This window comes from Hemitrygon akajei, chromosome 14 (assembly GCF_048418815.1).
Source record: "Hemitrygon akajei chromosome 14, sHemAka1.3, whole genome shotgun sequence".
NCBI classification, from domain to species: domain Eukaryota; kingdom Metazoa; phylum Chordata; class Chondrichthyes; order Myliobatiformes; family Dasyatidae; genus Hemitrygon; species Hemitrygon akajei.
Window position 1 is genome coordinate 46267759 of NC_133137.1, and position 18357 is coordinate 46286115.

Here is an 18357-nt window from a genome sequence, read left to right on the forward strand (position 1 = left end):
TCCATATCCTTCCTGTACTGAGGCGACCAGAACTGAGCACAGTACTCCAAGTGGGGTCTGACCAGGGTCCTATTACCTGCAATATTACCTCTCAGCTCCTAAATTCAGTTCCATGATTGATGAAGGCCAATACACCATATGCTTTCTTAACCACAGAGTCAACCTGCGCAGTTGCTTTGAGCGTCCTATGGACTCGGACCCCAAGATCCCTCTGATCCCCCACACTGCCATGAGTCTTACCATTAATACTATATTCTGTCATCATATTTGACCTACCAAAATGAACCACTTCACACTTATCTGGGTTGAACTCCATCTGTTCTTTGATTGTTCGTGGAAGGTCATCACACAGGTATTGGTTGTGTAAGTTCAGGTGTTCTTCCATCGGTAAGTACAGATTCTCTCTGTGCTTCACTGATCATTATTACAAGGAGTGATTCTTGTAACAAAATATACCCAGTGGCTTGGCCTCCACAGGCATCTGTGACAATGAATTCTGTAGATTCACCACACTTTGGCTAAAGTAATCTTCTTCATCTCTATTGTAAAGGGACATCCCTATATTCTGAGACTGTACCCTCTGGTCCACTCTGCCTACGACTTTCAATATTCAATTAGTTTCATTGAGACACCCTCTCATTCTTCTTAACTCCAGCAAGTACAAGCCCAAAGCCATCAAATGTTCTTCATATGGCAACCCTTTCACTCCCAGATTCATTCTCCTGAATCTCCTCTGGATCTTCTCCAATGCCAGCACATCCTTTGTTAGACAAGGGGCTCAAAACTGCTCACACTGCTCCAAGTGTGGTCTGACCAATGCCTTATTGACCCAAGCAGCTACAGTAAACAGGATCCCACTTCCAATCATTACCCAGAAACTTGTATTGGGAAGTATGCTTGTGTTAATGAGGAGGCAGGAAAGGATGAGAGAACGTATATAATGAGGAAAGCCTCTTACTATATAGGTGGACCCTGGTATATTTCTCAAATGAATCTCAAGGGGTAAAGGTAAAGACATTCAATAATTCAGATTTATTCCATATCCCATTTAAACACTTTTTTTCTGGATTGAAGTTTGGAAAGTCCTCTTGTCCTTTATGTCTTTATCTTAATTATTTATAACATAGAGCACAGAAACAACCCATTTACCAATTATATTCCACCTGAGATTCCTCCAACTCTGTCAGATGGATTAAGAACATAGAACATTACGTATAGATCCTTCGGCTCATGATGTTATGCTGACCTTCTACCCTGCTTTAAGATCAATCTAACCCTCCCTCCTACATAGCCCTCCATTTTTCTATCATCCATGTGCCTATCTAAAGACTGTCTTAAATGTCCCTAATGTACCTGCTGCTACTACCACCCTGGCATCCAAGCACCCACAGTTCTCTGTATATAAAAAAACTCAACGATACTAAATTTACTGAAAATTCACTGAACAATTACACACATGCAGGTGATTATAAAAATTATAAGTAGACACAGGAAAATTAAACTACAAGAAAAATACTAATTCTACACTGTACTCCAAAGGCTCTTTGCACAGATTGTCCCTGTGGGATAAGAGCCAGATGATGACTAAACCCCACTTCTCACTCACTCCAACATGGAACTGGCACTCAACAGCCATCAGCACAGAGACCCTAGCGGGTTTGAAATACGAGAGGGTGAATTTAAGTATGAGAAGTTAGTGAAACTGTGATCTTTAACTACAGTCTTACCTCCATGGAATGCTGTGTGAAGGAAGGAATCATCAAATAGCAAACATCGCCCTTCTGCCCAGCACTGGGGCTCTCCCCCTACCACCAGTTCACAGTTGCTGGGAACCTTCAAACCTGGAACAGCAGGAGACCACACTTACAATGAACATTCAGACAAGCATTGCCAAGGAAAACAAGACATAATCTTAAATCTGTTAAGTATGGTAGGTGCTGCCTGCTAACCAACACTATACCTGAATATACACGTTGCTTTATTGCTTACATGCACCGTACTTATTGGTACACTTTATTAATTCTACAGTGTTTCATTAAATCATGAACATGCTGCAAGAAAATGAATCGGAAGGTAGTGTTCAAAGGTTCATTTTATTATCATAGTGTGTATGCACAATACAACTCTGAGATTTGTCTTCTCCAGATAGCCATAAAAATACAGAAAACCATAGAAGTAGCTGAAAGAAAGACAAATCCCTTTCACCCTCTAGTTGCAATCCCAGCGCCACATGAAAAGAAAAAGAAACAGAAACATGCAACCTTCCCCCACCTGCCCCCCCCATCCCTGTCTCACACAAAAACTAAAAAATCACCCACATGGAGAAACAACAGCAAAAACATGTGTATATGTACTTTAATAAACTTACTTTCCTGTAATGTGACTTCTATCTCAATGCACTGAGTAATGATTTGATCTGCATGAACAGTAGGCAAGACAAGCAGTTTATTGTAATTTGGGACACGTGACAAGAATAAACCAGTACCATTAGGTTCTTAATAGAATCTGTGTTTGTGACATACTGAACAAAATAATCAAATTTAAAACCAGGAAATGTGTAATGCTTGGCACATGAGCATCATCAAACACCCAAGGTCCTTGAATGATTTTCTTCTGTTTCCCTGCAGAAACTGTGTACAGTAAGTCCCAGGTTATAACAACACTGTTCCTGAGTATTGTTCATAATATGAAGTCAGCCAGTTGGAAATGAACAAACACAGTGTGAAGGAGACGATTGTGGAAACTGTGGTGAAGGGAGAGAACACGAGTCCAGCAAGAGAGATCACTAGCCGGTCTCACTGACTCAGTGCATGAGCAAATGACTCAGCTCCACATGGCCTCATCCAGCCCTTGATTGCTGCGACTCTGGGGAGCTGGTGTGGAGGGAGGGCAAGGAAGAAATGCCCTGTTCTCACCCAGCACAAGATTCCCCCACAAGCAGTTGTCAAATCCATTCCGATCTATTCCATGGTGTCCCAGGCGCTTGTTCATGGGTAGGGGGCACTTATTACCTGTGCCTCCAGTATTGTTTGTCTTTATTTCAAATTTCCAGCATCAATAGCTTTTAAGTCTGTACCGTGATTAGAATCCTCAGTCAGTTTACCAAAAACCAAGATTTACAGCAGTGATCCATGGCAAAGTATTGCGTCTACTACAAAACTTCTAAATCTACCTGTTCTGAATTACTGCCACTGTAATCTGCAGCCTGTAATTTCCCTTTAACTAATGAACTGTGTTAATGAACTAGTGATTTCAAGACCTTCTGAAGAACTTGGCAGATGTAACTCTCAAGCATGCAGGTATGGGAACTTTAAGCAGACCTTTAGTACAGCTCCATGGCTAGAAGAAAGGAGGAGGGGAGGACTCCAAGCTAGGCTGAGACGCAGAGGATTGAGACTCCTTCTACCCAGCATCTTATTAGCAAATGTACAGTCGCTGGAGAACAAGACTGAAGGCCCAAGAGCAAGATTGCTGTATCACAGAGAAATGAGAAATTGCTGTGTTTGATGTTTTGCAGAGAAAAACTCCAAACATGCTGGATTTGGCGATCAGACCCGAGGGCTTCTCAATACATCAGATAGACTGGACTGGTGATTTGGAGAAAGCAAAAGATGGGGGTTTGCGTTTCATGATAAAGTCTCAGTGGTGCTTGGACACAGTGGTCTTGGTCTTGTCACAGTCTTCTTCCCCCAACTTTAAATCTAATGATTAAGTACTGACCGTTCTACTTACCAACAGAGTTCTCTTCAGTGATCCTGATTGCAGCTTACATATGGTGATGTTAACTAGTTATTCGAGACATTGAATGCTGCCATCACCAAACTAGAAACAGCCCACCTGATGCATTTTAAATCATAGTCGGCCACTTCAATCAAGCTTGTTTGAAGAAATCTCCGCCCAGTTATCATCAGTATATAACCTGCAGCACCAGAGGTCCCAACATGCTAGACCGCATACTACCGTTCCATGCTTGGACTGCAATTTAGTAAATCTGATCACTTGGCTGTCCTTTTCCTAGCTGCATACAGTATAGGGAGAGGCTAAAGAGCAAGGCTCCAAAGTTGAGGACAACAATGAGGTGGTCACGGAAGGCAAAGGAGCGGCTACAGGATTGCCTTGCGTCAGTGGACTGGGTTGTGTTCAAGCACCCAGAGGACCTTAAGAAATACCCCATGATTGTCACTGATTTCATTAAAATGGTCATGGATGAGTGTGGCCCCACAAAATCATTCAGTCTTCCTGAACCAGAAGCTGTGGATGAACCATGAAATTCACAATCTGCTGAGGGCCAGAACAGTGACATTCAGGTCTGGTGACTTAAGTAAGGTAAAAGAGGTCAAAGTGTGACCTCCAGAAAGCCATTTCATACTCAAAGTGGTAATTCCAGACCAAACATGAGTCACTGGGGGATACTCACCCCCAGGGCTTGAACGCTATTACTTCTTACAAAGTAACATCAAGCAAAATAGATGACAACAAGTCTTCACTCCCATATGAGCTCAATACCTCCTAAGCTTGCTTTGACTGCCAAAACATGGAGGAACCTTCATGAACTTCCACAGCCCCCGATGACCCGGTGATTTCAGTATTCAAGGCTAACATGTGAGCATCCTTCATTCAGGAGGGTGAACCCATAGAAAACAATCAGCTCACATGGGGTACCTGGCTGAGTACTAAAGAACTGTGCTAATCAACTGGCTGGAGTGCTTACTAGTATCTTTAACCTCTTACTTTAGTAGTCTGAGGTACCTGCCTGCTTCAAGCAAGCTTCAGTTATACAGGTGCCTGTGAAGAACGTGGTAACCTGCCTCAATGACTATTGCCCAGTAGCACTTACATCCACTGTGAAGAAGTGCTTTGAGAGGTTGGCGAAAACACATCAACTCCTGTCTAAGAAGTGACTTGGATCTGCTCCTGTTTGCCTATTGGCACAGCAGATGCTATTTCATTGGATCTTCACTCAACCCTAGAACACCTGGACAGCGCAGATCAGGATGCTTTTTATTAACTACAATTTGGCGTTCAATACCATCATCCCCTCAAAACCAATTGATAAGCTTCAAGACTTGGATTGGGAACATCATCTCCTCCACAATCTACATCAGTATAGGAGCATCACAAGGCTGTGTGCTTAGCCCCATGCTCTACTCACGTTATATTTATGACCGTGCAGTTAAGCACAGCTCCAATACCATATTTAAGTGTGCCGACGACACCACTGAGCTGATCTATTGGTTTCAGGAGGAGGAAACTGGAGGACAATGAGCCAGTCCTCACTAAGCATTCAGAGGTAGAGAGTGTCATCAGCTTTAAATTCCTTGGTGTTATCATTTCAGAGGATTTGAACTGGGCTTAGCACGGCGGCACCTGTACTTCCTTAGAAGTTTGTGAAGATTCAGCATGACAAACATCTATAGATGTGTGTCAGGTATATTGAATGGTTGTATCATGGGCCAGTAGAGAAACACCAAAGCACTTGAATGGAAAATCCTACAAGTAGTGGATACTCCAAAAATAAGCCTGTTATAGTGATAAAGGCCTTTGTGAGTGATTATGGTGAGAAACACTTTGGATTCTTCTTCCATCTCCATCTGTAGGTAGGCCTCCACTAAGTCTACTGTGCTGAGGTGCGTCCCTCCAGAAAGGTTTGCAAAGGTATCCTCTACCCTGGGCAATAAGGTATTGACCTACTTCCAGTAAAATCACCACAGATCCTGACAGATACATTTCTTTTGGCTACTGAGACCACATGGCTCCACTCAACCTTGGAAAGAATTCCTTCGGCCTCCATGCAATCTAGTTCACTGGCTACTTTATCACAAATGGTATAAGGAACTGAACTGGCTTTGTAAAACTTTGATGTGGCATTTTCCTTTATCACTATTTTATCCTTGATATATTTGAGTTTTATGGTGGCATCCTTGAACACTGTTGTGGCATTATCCAGTATCTTTCTTAATTCACTTCCAGTTGACTCTATTTGTGGCATGCAAATGATGGATGGATCTCCAATCAAGTTGTAGTTGTCTCCGCCAATCGTGACCCCACAATGCTGGCCCTCTTGCTTTTACCACGTAAAAACTCAATGTGCCCTGTCAGTTGCTGTTATGAATGTCATTCCCACAGCAGTTATCTTTTCTCCAGTATAAGTTCTCTGTTGTATATCAGCAGTGCTTCAGTTAGGAGACATTTTTGAATGTACTCCTGTAGAATTTCACAAACTAAATAATCTCACAGTGCAACATTAATAAGCCCGTTACTGAACTGGCAATGCTTGGACAATCTCTTTAATTCAGCCACACAAACAAAAGGACTCCCTTTCCTTTTGATTCTACTTAGGAAACCTAAAGCATTCTGCAATCAACAATGGTTTCAGTTCTAACTGTTTGTGCATTACTTTCATGATATCAGCAAAATTTATTTCAGCTGTTTTGGTTGAAACAGTTAAACTTCTAAGCAAACTATATATTTTCCCACTAATTACACTTAACAACACTGGCACTTACTTCGTATTAGCTATTTCATTTGCTTCAAAATGCTGCTCAGTTTGTTCAGTATACATAAACAGTTATCCCTTGTGCAATCAAATGTGTCTATCTTCCTGATGTAGTCAGCCATTTCTGCTTTGTTTTGTTATTTATTATCATTATTGTCACTCAGAACTCACTGTTTATGAACCCGTGAATTTTTTTCAACAATATTTTTATTTTTAAAAATAAACAGAGCATGGTATAAAAGAGGATTGTACAGTGTATAACAAATGTATCAAATGTACAGTTCACATTTATGAAAGAGATGCACCCATAGTACAAACATGCTTTATTGCCCCACCACTCCCAGTCCCCAACTCCAAGCCATCAATGCACTGGCAAAAAGGTTTAAACAGAACCTTTGTGTTCCCACAAAGCTGCATTGGTATAGAGAAGGTGTATTTTACTAATACATAGGCTGTTGTATGATAACAAATTTGAGTCCGAAGAGTTTTACCGGAAAATGCTGAAAGTCAGGGATTTATGTACTGAGAAAAGGGAGAAAGAATGGACCTTTAGTCTGGCTGGGAATTTTGGAAATATTTAAGAAAGGGTCCCCACACCTTTTGGAACTTCATTTCCAAATTGAGGATTGAATAGTGGATCTTCTCAAGGTATAGACTGGACATGATGTCCCTGAGCCACTGAGCGTGGGTGGGTGGGGCAGCATCCCTCCACCTGAGCAAAACTGCATGCCTGGCCAGCAGAGAAGCAAAAGACAGTGTGTGACGTTTAGTCGGACTTAGGTGCATGTCCCCCTCTCCGGAGGTGCCAAAAAGAGCAATCAAAGTGTTGGGTTCCAAATTATAATTAAGTATTTGGGATAGAGTTTGGAAAAAATCTTTTCAGTATTTTTCCAAACTAGGGCATGTCCAGTACATATGAATAAGGGAAGCCTCGCCCCTTTTGCATTTGTCGCAACAGGGATTAACATCTGGGTAAATGCGAAATAATTTAGTTTTAGACATATGTGTACGACCTTGAACTGTAACAGGCAGTGGCGGGCACATAAACAGGTTGAGTTAACTAATTTGAGGACTTCATCCCATACCTCAACCGACATTGAAAAGTTTAAATCTTGCTCCCAGGCAGTTTTAATTTTGTCAAGAGAGGCTTACCTCAGAGCCACCAGCTTGTCGCAGATAAAAGATATTAGACCTTTGTGCAATGGATTCATACAGAGAAAACATATCAATGACGTTTGTGCCGGGTGTCTCAGGGAAGTTTGGTATCAGAGGGAGGATAAAATGTCTAATTTGCAAATATCTAAAGAAATGAGTGTTGGGTAGATTAAACTTTGCAGACAGATGTTCAAATGATGCAAAGCAGTTGTCTAAAAAAAATCTTTAAAAGTGTTTGATGTCCTTTCTGTACTAGTCTTGAAATGTTGAATCATGTATAGAAGGCTGGAAGAGATGATTATGTAGAATAGGACTTGAAAGGCCATGGAGGCCACTATGCTTTCTTAACTGAGCCCACACTCTCTGGGTGTGCCTGATAACAGGATTAACAATTGGTTCAGACATGTGAAAAGGGAGTGCAGATCCAAGAAGTGCAGAGATGGAAACATTCTTAGTAGAGTTCAGCTCCATTGTCACCCATATTGGGTAGTCGGATTGATTATAAAAATGAGACAAAAAGATGAGACAATGAATGTTAGCCTCCCAGTAGTATAGGTGGAAATTGGGCAGAACCATGCCCCCAACGCTTCTACATTTTTGAAGATGAACTTTATTCAGTCAAGGATGCTTGCCCTTCTATAGGTAGGATGATATGACTGAGTCTAGCGAGTCAAAAAAGGCTTTAGGAATGAAAATTGGTATAGATTGAAAAAAGTATAAAAACTTAGGAAAGATGTTCATTTTGACAATGTTGATTTGGCCCATCAGGGTCATGGATAGGGGTGATCACTGTGCTAGACTGTTTTGCTTGATTTAACAAATTAATAAAGTTTTGAACCCATGAATTTCATCCATTTTCTGCCTTCCTTTTAAACTCAACCATCTCTTTCCTCCTTCTGAAGAAAAACAACATACTGTGCTTTTTTAAAAAACTTAAACATCATCACTGTGCTTCAACAAGTAGGGTTCATTTTAAAATTTACTCTTCACTACTGGTATGTTTTGTAACTCCAAAACATAAAACTATATGTAAAAAAAACATGGGACCCCAGGGATAAACGTATTTATACCATTTAGTGAGGTGCAGAAATATGTGGTGGAATATTGATGTAAGCCATTCATGCACTTACATATAACCCATAACGGATTATGTAAACATTAGGCTTTACAATTCTACCGCCAGGACTTAAGAACTTTTTAAAAGCTATTATTAATGCTTTTTGAGATAGTGATTTAGATGCATATCATATTTTTTACTGAGTTAAGTATTGTATGTAATTAGTTTTGCTACAACAAGTGTATGGGACATTGGAAAAAAAGTTGAATTTCCCCATGGGGATGAATAAAGTATCTATCTATCTATCTATCTATCAAATAAAGAATGCTTAATCAAACTGTATAATATAGACACACACACACACGTACAATATTACTCAAATATTAGTGAACTATTAAAATACACAACACTATACAGCCCAGTCCATCATGGATGAAGCCCTCTCTTCCATAGCTGGCTGGTGGCACAGTGGCATCAGCGCCGGACTTTGGAGTGAAGGCTCCCAAGTTCGAATCCAGCTGGCTCCCTTGCATGCTTTCCATCCATGCTGGATTGAGCGTCGAGCTAGCAACTCGGCCTCGTAAAAACAAGAAAGCCTGCTAAAAAAACGCTGTCATGATGGCACCCTGATAACTCCACTCGGAGTTAAGGGCTTTCTTCTTCTTCTTCTCTACTATCACACCTACATGGAGCGTTGTCACAGGAAAACAGCATCCATCATCAAGGACCCCAACTATCCAGACAATCCTCTCTTTTCACTGTCATCAGGAAGGAGGTACAGGAGCCTCGAGACCCATATCATCAGGTTCAGGAATAGTTACGACCCCTCAACCATCAGGCTCTTGAACCAAAGGGGATAACTTCACTCGCTGCATCACTGAACTATTCCCATAAGCTATAGATTCACTTTCAAGCACTCTTCATCTCAAGTTCTCAATATTTATCACTTATTTTTTCTCTTTATCTAGTTTTAGGATTTAAGAGAAGATCTGATGACATTTTAGGTCATAGTTATGCAGAAATAGAGAAAACTCTACAGCGTTCACAAACTTCCTTGCACCACTTTATGTCACCTTATACTACCCTGAGGTTAATTTCTTTTGCAGGTTTTCACAGTAGAATGTAGAAATACAAGAAAATCAATGAAAAACTATACACAACCAATGTGGAAAAGACAAACTGTGTAAATATGAAAAAAACTATTGATATTATTCTAATACGACAAATTTTAGAAAATACTACGTACACTCAAACACTTTGATTAACACTACCTAGGACAGAAGGAAGAGCAATAATAGACATAAAATTACAAACAGTCAGATAAAACTTCTAAGGATATATTTTCATCAACGAAAATAGAATTTACCATGACATGTGATCATATGCAATTCTGATAAGAAGTTCACACCACCAAACTTAACTGAAAGCAGAACCCAGAAAAATGAAGAAATTATTATTATGGAAGGAAAAGTTAACCAATGGAAGAGTATGACCCTCCATGTAAGACACCCCAACAATCTGAGCAGATGTTAACAAGGAAGCGTCAAACGCCTGGCTCAGAGTTGAAGACTTCTTCCAAGAAACAGAGGGGTTCCTTGTGGCAATATAGGGCCAAGCGGTTAACACAAAAAAATTATCAAAAATAAATAATAAAAGACCAACAAATTCAATACAATAAATGCAGAAAATGCCAAGAGAAACCAGAAACAATCCAACACATTACAGGCTCCTGCAGCAGTTTAACTCAATCTGATCACTTACACAGGCACAATCAAGTGGCAAGCACTGAAGGGCCTGTATTGTGCTGTAGGTTTTCCATTCACCAAAATCTTGCTTTAAAACAAAACTCATAAAAGACAACACACACAAAATGCTGGAGGAACTCAGCAGGCCAGGGAGTATCTACGGAAAAGAGTACAGTTGACATTTTGGGCTGAAACCCTTCGGCAAGACTGCAGAAAAAAAGCTGAAGAGTAGATTTTTGTATTGCTCAATTTCCAGCATCACCAGATTTTTTCTTTTTTGTACATGTTTGTACTCTTAAAAGACACCATACTTACTATAAATACAAGCCTGATGCAGTTTTAGTGTCAGAATCCCACAAATTATATTACAACATCCATTATTACAGATAGGACAATCCATAATAACCGCACAGATATAATAATACAGGATAAACAAGTATACAAGGATACAGCTTAATTAATAGATATTGCCATTCCAAACACATACAGAAATTGATGTGAAAAATACCAGAAGTATGCTGAATTAAAGGAGGATTTTGAAAGACTCTGGAACATGAACAGGGTATACATTGGGCCTATACAGCAACATTTATGTAAATCTTGAGAAAGTCACAATTAAACAGCACCAGAACAGTCAGAAAGTCCTTAGCAACTGAAAAATGAGTGTGCTTGGCTATGTCCATACCTCAGGTTTTAACAGCCTGAGCTGAGAAAAAAAATAATATTGAGAACATGAGTTGCAAAGTCTTTGAAAGCGAGTCTATAGGTTGTGGAGCCAGTTCAGGACAAGGTGTGAAGTTATTCACAACGGTTCAGAGGCCTGATGGTTAAGGGGTAATATCTGTTCCTGAACCTGGTAGTCTGGGACCTAGGACTCCTGTACTGCCTGAAGACACAAATTCAATGTTTCAGCAACAGCTTCTGCTCCTCTGCCATCAGATTTCTGAATGGACAGTGAGTCTATCCATGAATACTATTTCAGTATTTCTGCTCTCTTATTGCATTATTTCTTTATTTTTTGCAGCATTTCTTATTGTAATTTATAGTTTTTTTTGTTACGTATTGCATTGTACTGCTGTCTCAAAACAACAAATTTCACAACATATGTCAGTGGTATTAAATAAAAACACAAAATGCTGGCAGAACTCAGCAGGCCAGACAGCATCTATGGGAGGAGGTAGTTACGACGTTTTGGGCCGAAACCCTTAATCAGGAGTGAAGTAACATGGGATGGTCAAGGGGGGGATAAGAAGTGGGGGGAGGGATAAAGTAGAGAGCTAGGAAGTGATAGGTTGGAGGGAAATGAGCTAGGGGGAAGGTGGAGAATTATGGGTAATAAAAGAGAAAGAAAGGTAGGGCTGGGGGGAGATTATAATGAGGGGGGAAAAAAGAGAGAGAAAGAGAACCAGACTAAAATAATAGATAGGGATGGGGTAAGGGGGGGGGGCAGGGGTATCAACGGAGGTCTGTGAGTTGGATGTTCATACCAGCAGGTAGGAGGCTACCCAGGCGGGAGATAAGGTATTGCTCCATTGACCTGCGTGTGGCCTCATCTTGACGGTAGAGGAGGCCATGGACTGACATGTCGGAGTGGGAGTGGTCTGTGGAATTGAAGCGTGTGGCCACAGGGAGATCCCGCCACTGCTGGAGGACCGAGCGCCGGTGTTCGGCGAAACGGTCTCCCAGTCTGCGGCGGGTCTCCCCAATGTATAAATGGCCACATCGGGAGCACCGGATACAGTATATCACCCCAGATGACTCGCAGGTGAAGTGGTGCCTCACCTGAAAGGACTGTCGGGGGCCTGGGATGGGGGCTACACCTGCCCCCACACTTCTTCCCTCACTACCATCCTAGGCCCCAGACAGTCCTTTCAGGTGAGGCACCACTTCACCTGCGAGTCATCTGGGGTGATATACTGTATCCGGTGCTCCCGATGTGGCCATTTATACATTGGGGAGACCCGCCGCAGACTGGGAGACCGTTTCGCCGAACACCGGCGCTCTGTCCTCCAGCAGTGGCGGGATCTCCCTGTGGCCACACGCTTCAATTCCACAGACCACTCCCACTCCGACATGTCTGTCCATGGCCTCCTCTACTGTCAAGATGAGGCCGCGCGCAGGTCAATGGAGCAATACCTTATCTCCCGCCTGGGTAGCCTCCTACCTGCCGGCATGAACATCCAACTCACAGACCTCCGTTGATACCCCTGCCCCTCCCCTTACCCCCATCCCTATCTATTATTTCTGTCTGGTTCTCTTTCTCTCTCTTTTTCCCCCCTCACTATAATCTGCCCCCAGCCCTACCTTTCTTTCTCTTTTATTTCCCATAATTCTCCATCTTCCCCCCTAGCCCATTTCCCTCCAACCTATCACTTCCTAGCTCTCTACTTTATCCCTCCCCCCACTTCTTATCCCCCCTTGACCATCCCATGTTACTTCGCTCCTGATGAAGGGTTTTGGCCCGAAACGTCGTCACTACCTCCTCCCATTGATGCCGTCTGGCCTGCTGAGTTCTGCCAGCATTTTGTGTTTTTATTTATTTCTAGCATCTGCAGATTCACTCGTGCTGTCAGTGGTATTAAACTTGATTCTGGTTCATTCTGCAGGCCTTTTGTCCCCTCACCTTCACGCTAACCACTCTGCTTTATTTCCAGCCTTCCATAACATTTTTAAAAATGATTCAAAGATTAGCTCTTTTTGTCACATGTACATCAAAGTATTCAACTGCACATTAAAGTGTGTTGGTTGCATCAAATCAGTGAGGATTGTATAAAGGGCTGTCCACCAGCGTCAGCACGCTTCTAGTGCCAATGTAACATGCTCGCTTAACATAGCACTTTAAATGCTGATTTAGAAGTTGTGAGGGTACCTGGCCCACCCTGCACCCAGAGCAGTGTGATTTAATCTCCCACCAACCCTGGTGAAAATATTTAACCCCTCACTCAACATCTCCAGAATTGCTCCAAAAGTCCCCATTCTAATCCCGTCTCTCATCTGAAGACTCTGCAGTCTGGTTTTTATACTCCTCTGCCAAATCTTTGGGTTGAACTCCTGTTTGAAGTATGACCAAATATTGGGCCAAGTCCGGGAGATTTTCTAAAGGCCTATCTTGATTTCTCAGAGCAGTTCTACGGAAATTCTCACCAGTCATAGGCCAACTCACTTGGTTTCCATCAATCCTTGGAGAACTACATAAATTCCAGAGAAGTGCCCATATCTAGATCCTTTTCCTTTCTTTTTCAATCTCTTTATTATTATTAATAATATTATGAGCAAAATACAATTGATATATTAATAAAGGGATTACAAACATACAAATTCCCATTACACATGAAAGAATACATAAGCAATGATTACAGTATAAATGAGTTTTCCCAAAACATGGACCATACAGTATATGTATGAACAAGGTAAATCTAGGTATTTCATAATATATGATATAAAAAAACAGAAAAAAGAAAAAGAAAATGATTGCAAAATTGACTTAACTACTAATCTAATAACTAATGAAGAAGAAAAAAGAAGCAAAAAAAAGAAAAAAAAGAAAAACTAAAAAGGAAAAAAAAGGGCTGTTTATAATATCTCACAAGAATACATAATCATCAGTGTCGTCAACTCCGATCCTCTCAACATAAATAAGATTAAAGCTGGAAAATCCAATAAGCTTGGAACAGGGTCATATTACATCATATGAAAATATTGAATAAATGGTCTCCATATCTCTTCAAATTTAATAGAAGTATCGAATACACCACTTCTAATTTTTTCTAAATTTAAACATAACAGTTTGAGAAAGCCAATGAAATACAGTGGGAGGATTAATTTCCTTCCAATTCAACAAAATAGATCTTCTAGCCATCAAAGTGAGAAATGCAATCATTCGACAGGCGGAAGAAGATAAATGAAGTGAGTCCATCATTGGTAAACCAAAAATTGCGGTAATAGGATGGGGTTGTAAATCGATGTTCAATACCGCAGAGATAATATTAAAAATATCTTTCCAATATTTTTTCAAAAGTGGATATGACCAAAACATATGAGTTGAAGACGCGATTTCAAATTGACATCTATCACAAATAGGGTTTATATAAGAATAAAAATGAGCTAATTTATCCTTGGACATATGTACGACCTTAAATTGTATTAATGAATGTTTAGCACATATAGATGATGTATTAACTAATTGAAGAATTCTATCCCAATTCTCAATAGGAATAATAAGATTAAGCTCTCTTTCCCAATCATTTTTTGTCTTATAAAGGGGTTCTGAACATATCTTCATAATTATATTATAAAGTTTTGATATAAGCCCTTTTTGAAAAGGGTTTAATTCGAACAAACTCTCCAAAATATCTGAAGAGACAAGATTTGGAAACGTGGGAAGTACCGTACTTAAAAAATGCCTAACCTGTAAATATCTAAAAAAATGAAATCTAGGCAAATTATATTTATTAGATAATTGCTCAAAAGACATAAAACAATTGTCCGAAAATAAATCAGAAAATCTTAGTAAACCCTTAGTTTTCCAAGCCAAAAAAGCTTGATCTATAATTGAAGGGTGGAAAAAACAATTAGATACAATAGGAATATTTAAAACGAATTGAGTCAACCCGAAAAATTTCTGAAATTGAAACCATATACGTAAGGAATATTTAACTATCGGGTTGTCAATTCGTTTCGGCAATTTAGAAAGAGCAAAAGGGAGAGAAGTCCCTAAAATAGAACCCAGAGCATAACCTGGTACTGATTTAATTTCCAAACTCACCCAATGAGGGCCAAAAGAACCATCCCAGTCTTTCAACCAACATAACAAATATCTAATATTAACTGCCCAATAATAAAATCTGAAATTACGTAATGCCAACCCACCTTTCTTCTTTGTCTTCTGTAAGTATATTTTACCTAACCTGGGATTTTTATTCTGCCATATATATGAGGAAATTTTTGAATCAACATTAGTAAAAAAAGATTTCGGAATAAAAATTGGTACCGCTTGAAAAATATATAAAAACTTAGGTAAAATAACCATCTTAATAGCATTAATCCTACCTATCAGAGATAAAGATAATGGTGACCACTTAGTAAACAAGCCTTTAATCTGATCAATTAAGGGTAAAAAATTAAACCTAAATAATTCTTTATGGTTTTTTGTGATTTTAATCCCTAAGTAAGTAAAAGAGTCATTAACTAATTTAAAAGGTAAATTTCCATAACTTGGGACCTGTCTATTCAAAGGAAACAATTCACTCTTATTAAGATTTAACTTATACCCAGAAAACTCACTAAATTGAGCCAACAATGATAGAACTGCTGGAATAGATTTCTCAGGGTTAGAAATGAATAATAATAAATCATCTGCATACAAAGATACCTTATGAATATCTGTCCCACGATTAATACCCAAAATATCCTGTGATTCTCTGATAGCAATTGCCAAAGGTTCTAAAGCAATGTTAAATAGTAATGGGCTAAGAGGACAACCTTGTCTAGTGTCCCGAAATAAACGAAAAAAGGGAGATCTTTGATTATTAGTAAACACCGAGGCTACTGGAGTGTGATAAATCAGTTTAATCCAAAAAATGAATGTCGGACTAAAATTAAACTTCTCCAACACATAAAATAAGTAAGGCCATTCAACTCTATCAAATGCTTTCTCCGCATCTAATGAAATAACACATTCTGAAGTGCTATGTGAAGGAGTATAAACAATATTCAGTAATCTCCTAACATTGAAAAAAGAATAGCGATTTTTAATAAAACCGGTTTGATCTTCCGAAATAATTTGGGGTAATACCTTCTCCAGCCTGGAAGCCAGTAACTCGGAAAAGATCTTGGAGTCCACATTCAATAAAGATATTGGTCTATAGGATGCACAGTCAGTAAGGTCTTTATCTTTCTTCAGTATTAAAGAAATGGAAGCTCTATAAAAAGATTGTGGCAAATTCCCCAATCTAATTGCTTCTTCAAAAACCCTGCATAACCAAGGAGAAAGAGTAGCGGAAAAACATTTAAAAAATTCTACTGTATACCCATCTGGACCTGGTGCTTTCCCAGAATTCATTGAGGAAATAACCCCTTTAATTTCTGCATCCGTAATCGAAGTATCTAATATTGAAAGATCATCGGATGATAATTTTGGAAAATTCTATTTCCCAAGGAAATCACACATGGTATTATGATCCTGAGGGAATTCAGATTGATACAGGGAGGTATAAAAGTCTTGAAATGGCTTATTTTTCTCATCATGGTTAACTGTCAAATCCCCATTCTGCTGACGAATCTTAGTGATTTGACGTTTAACCAAAACATTCTTCAACTGACTAGCTAACAGTTTATCTGATTTATCACTATGTATATAAAAATCAGATCTGGTTTTCATTAATTGATTTTCAATCGGAGATGTAAGTAATAAACTATGTTCCATTTGAAGTTCAACCCTTTATTTATAAAGCTCCTTACTAGGAGTGATCGAATATTTCTTGTCAATCTCTTTAATTTTATCAACCAATAAAAGAGTTTCCTTCTTAATGCGTTTTCTCAGACCAACAGAGTAAGAAATAATCTGTCCACGTATATACGCTTTAAAAGTGTCCCAAAGTGTTCCGCAAGAAATATCATCCGTGGAATTAGTTGAAAAGAAGAAATCGATCTGCTCCTTCATAAATTTAATAAAGTCCGGACCTTGCAATAAGGTAGAGTGAAATCGCCATTGTCTAACATTAGAAGCTGTATCCATAAATTTAATAGAAAGTTTTAATGGAGCATGGTCAGAGAGAGCTATAATATCATAATTACAACCAATTACCGAAGGAATAAAACAAGAGTCAATAAAAAAATAATCAATTCTCGAATAGGAATGATAAACATGTGAGAAAAAAGAAAACTCTTTGTCGTTAGGATGCCGAAATCTCCAAATGTCAAAAATTCCATTATCAGTCAAAAAGGAGTTAATACAAGTGGCTGACTTATTGGGTAAAGTCTGAATAGATATAGATTTGTCCATCAAAGGATTTAAACAACAATTAAAGTCACCACCCATTATTAACTTATATTCATTTAGATTAGGTAAAGAAGTAAATAAGGACTTAAAAAAATCAGGACAATCCACATTTGGAGCATAAACATTAACCATAGCAACCTTTTTATTACAAAGTAAACCCGTAATTAACAAAAATCTACCATTCGGATCTGAAAAGATATCGTGTTGAACAAATGCAATAGAGGAGTCAATAAAAATTGAAACTCCCTTAACTTTGGCATTCGAATTTGAATGATACTGTTGACCCCGCCAAGACCTAAAAAAGCGATATTTGTCCTCCTTCCTCACATGAGTTTCTTGTACAAAAATGATATGAGCATTAAGTCTTTGGAATACTTTGAAAATCTTCTTTCGTTTAATCGGATGGTTTAAACCATTAGTATTCCAAGACACAAAATTAATGGTCTGAGCCATGCTTCTAAAGTCAACCCTTTGGTATAGAAAAGGTTAACCAAATTATAAACTCATGCACCCGGAAGAGGAACAAAAATAAAGAGCGGACCCGGAAGTGACGACATCGTAGACATATTTGTAGTTCAGAAACAGCCCAAATGAAAAAACTAAAACAAACTGGTAAAAGAAAAATAAAATTAGAAAACAGACCATCCCCCACCCCCACAAGAAAAAGAAAAAAAAGCCAAAATATGGCTAGAAAAAGGAAAAAATGAGACTAATTCTACCCCCATATCAGCGGAAGACCACTCTGTATATAAAGGATATATATTAAAAAAACCACCCCGACTTTAAAATTATAATCACTAAACTAAAAACCACGCTTCTTAATATACTTAGTTGTAAAAAAAAAGAATATAATCACTAAAAGCTTATAAATCGGGTTATAACCCAAACAAATCAAGAAATATTT

The 18357-nt window shown here is 39.1% G+C and overlaps 1 protein-coding gene across 2 annotated transcripts in view; it reads right to left on the reverse strand.

Annotated features, from left to right (window-relative positions):
* The window catches only part of asphd2 (aspartate beta-hydroxylase domain containing 2), a 153500-nt gene that overhangs the window by 53869 nt on the left and 81274 nt on the right, over positions 1-18357 (reverse strand). The window contains exon 3 of one of the 2 annotated variants that reach the window (XM_073065976.1): positions 1728-1841. The exons of the other annotated variant lie outside the window; for it this stretch is intronic. Within the exon in view, the coding sequence (XP_072922077.1) occupies positions 1728-1841 (114 nt within the window). The remainder of the gene's footprint in view (positions 1-1727; positions 1842-18357) is intronic. 2 annotated transcript variants of the gene reach the window in all.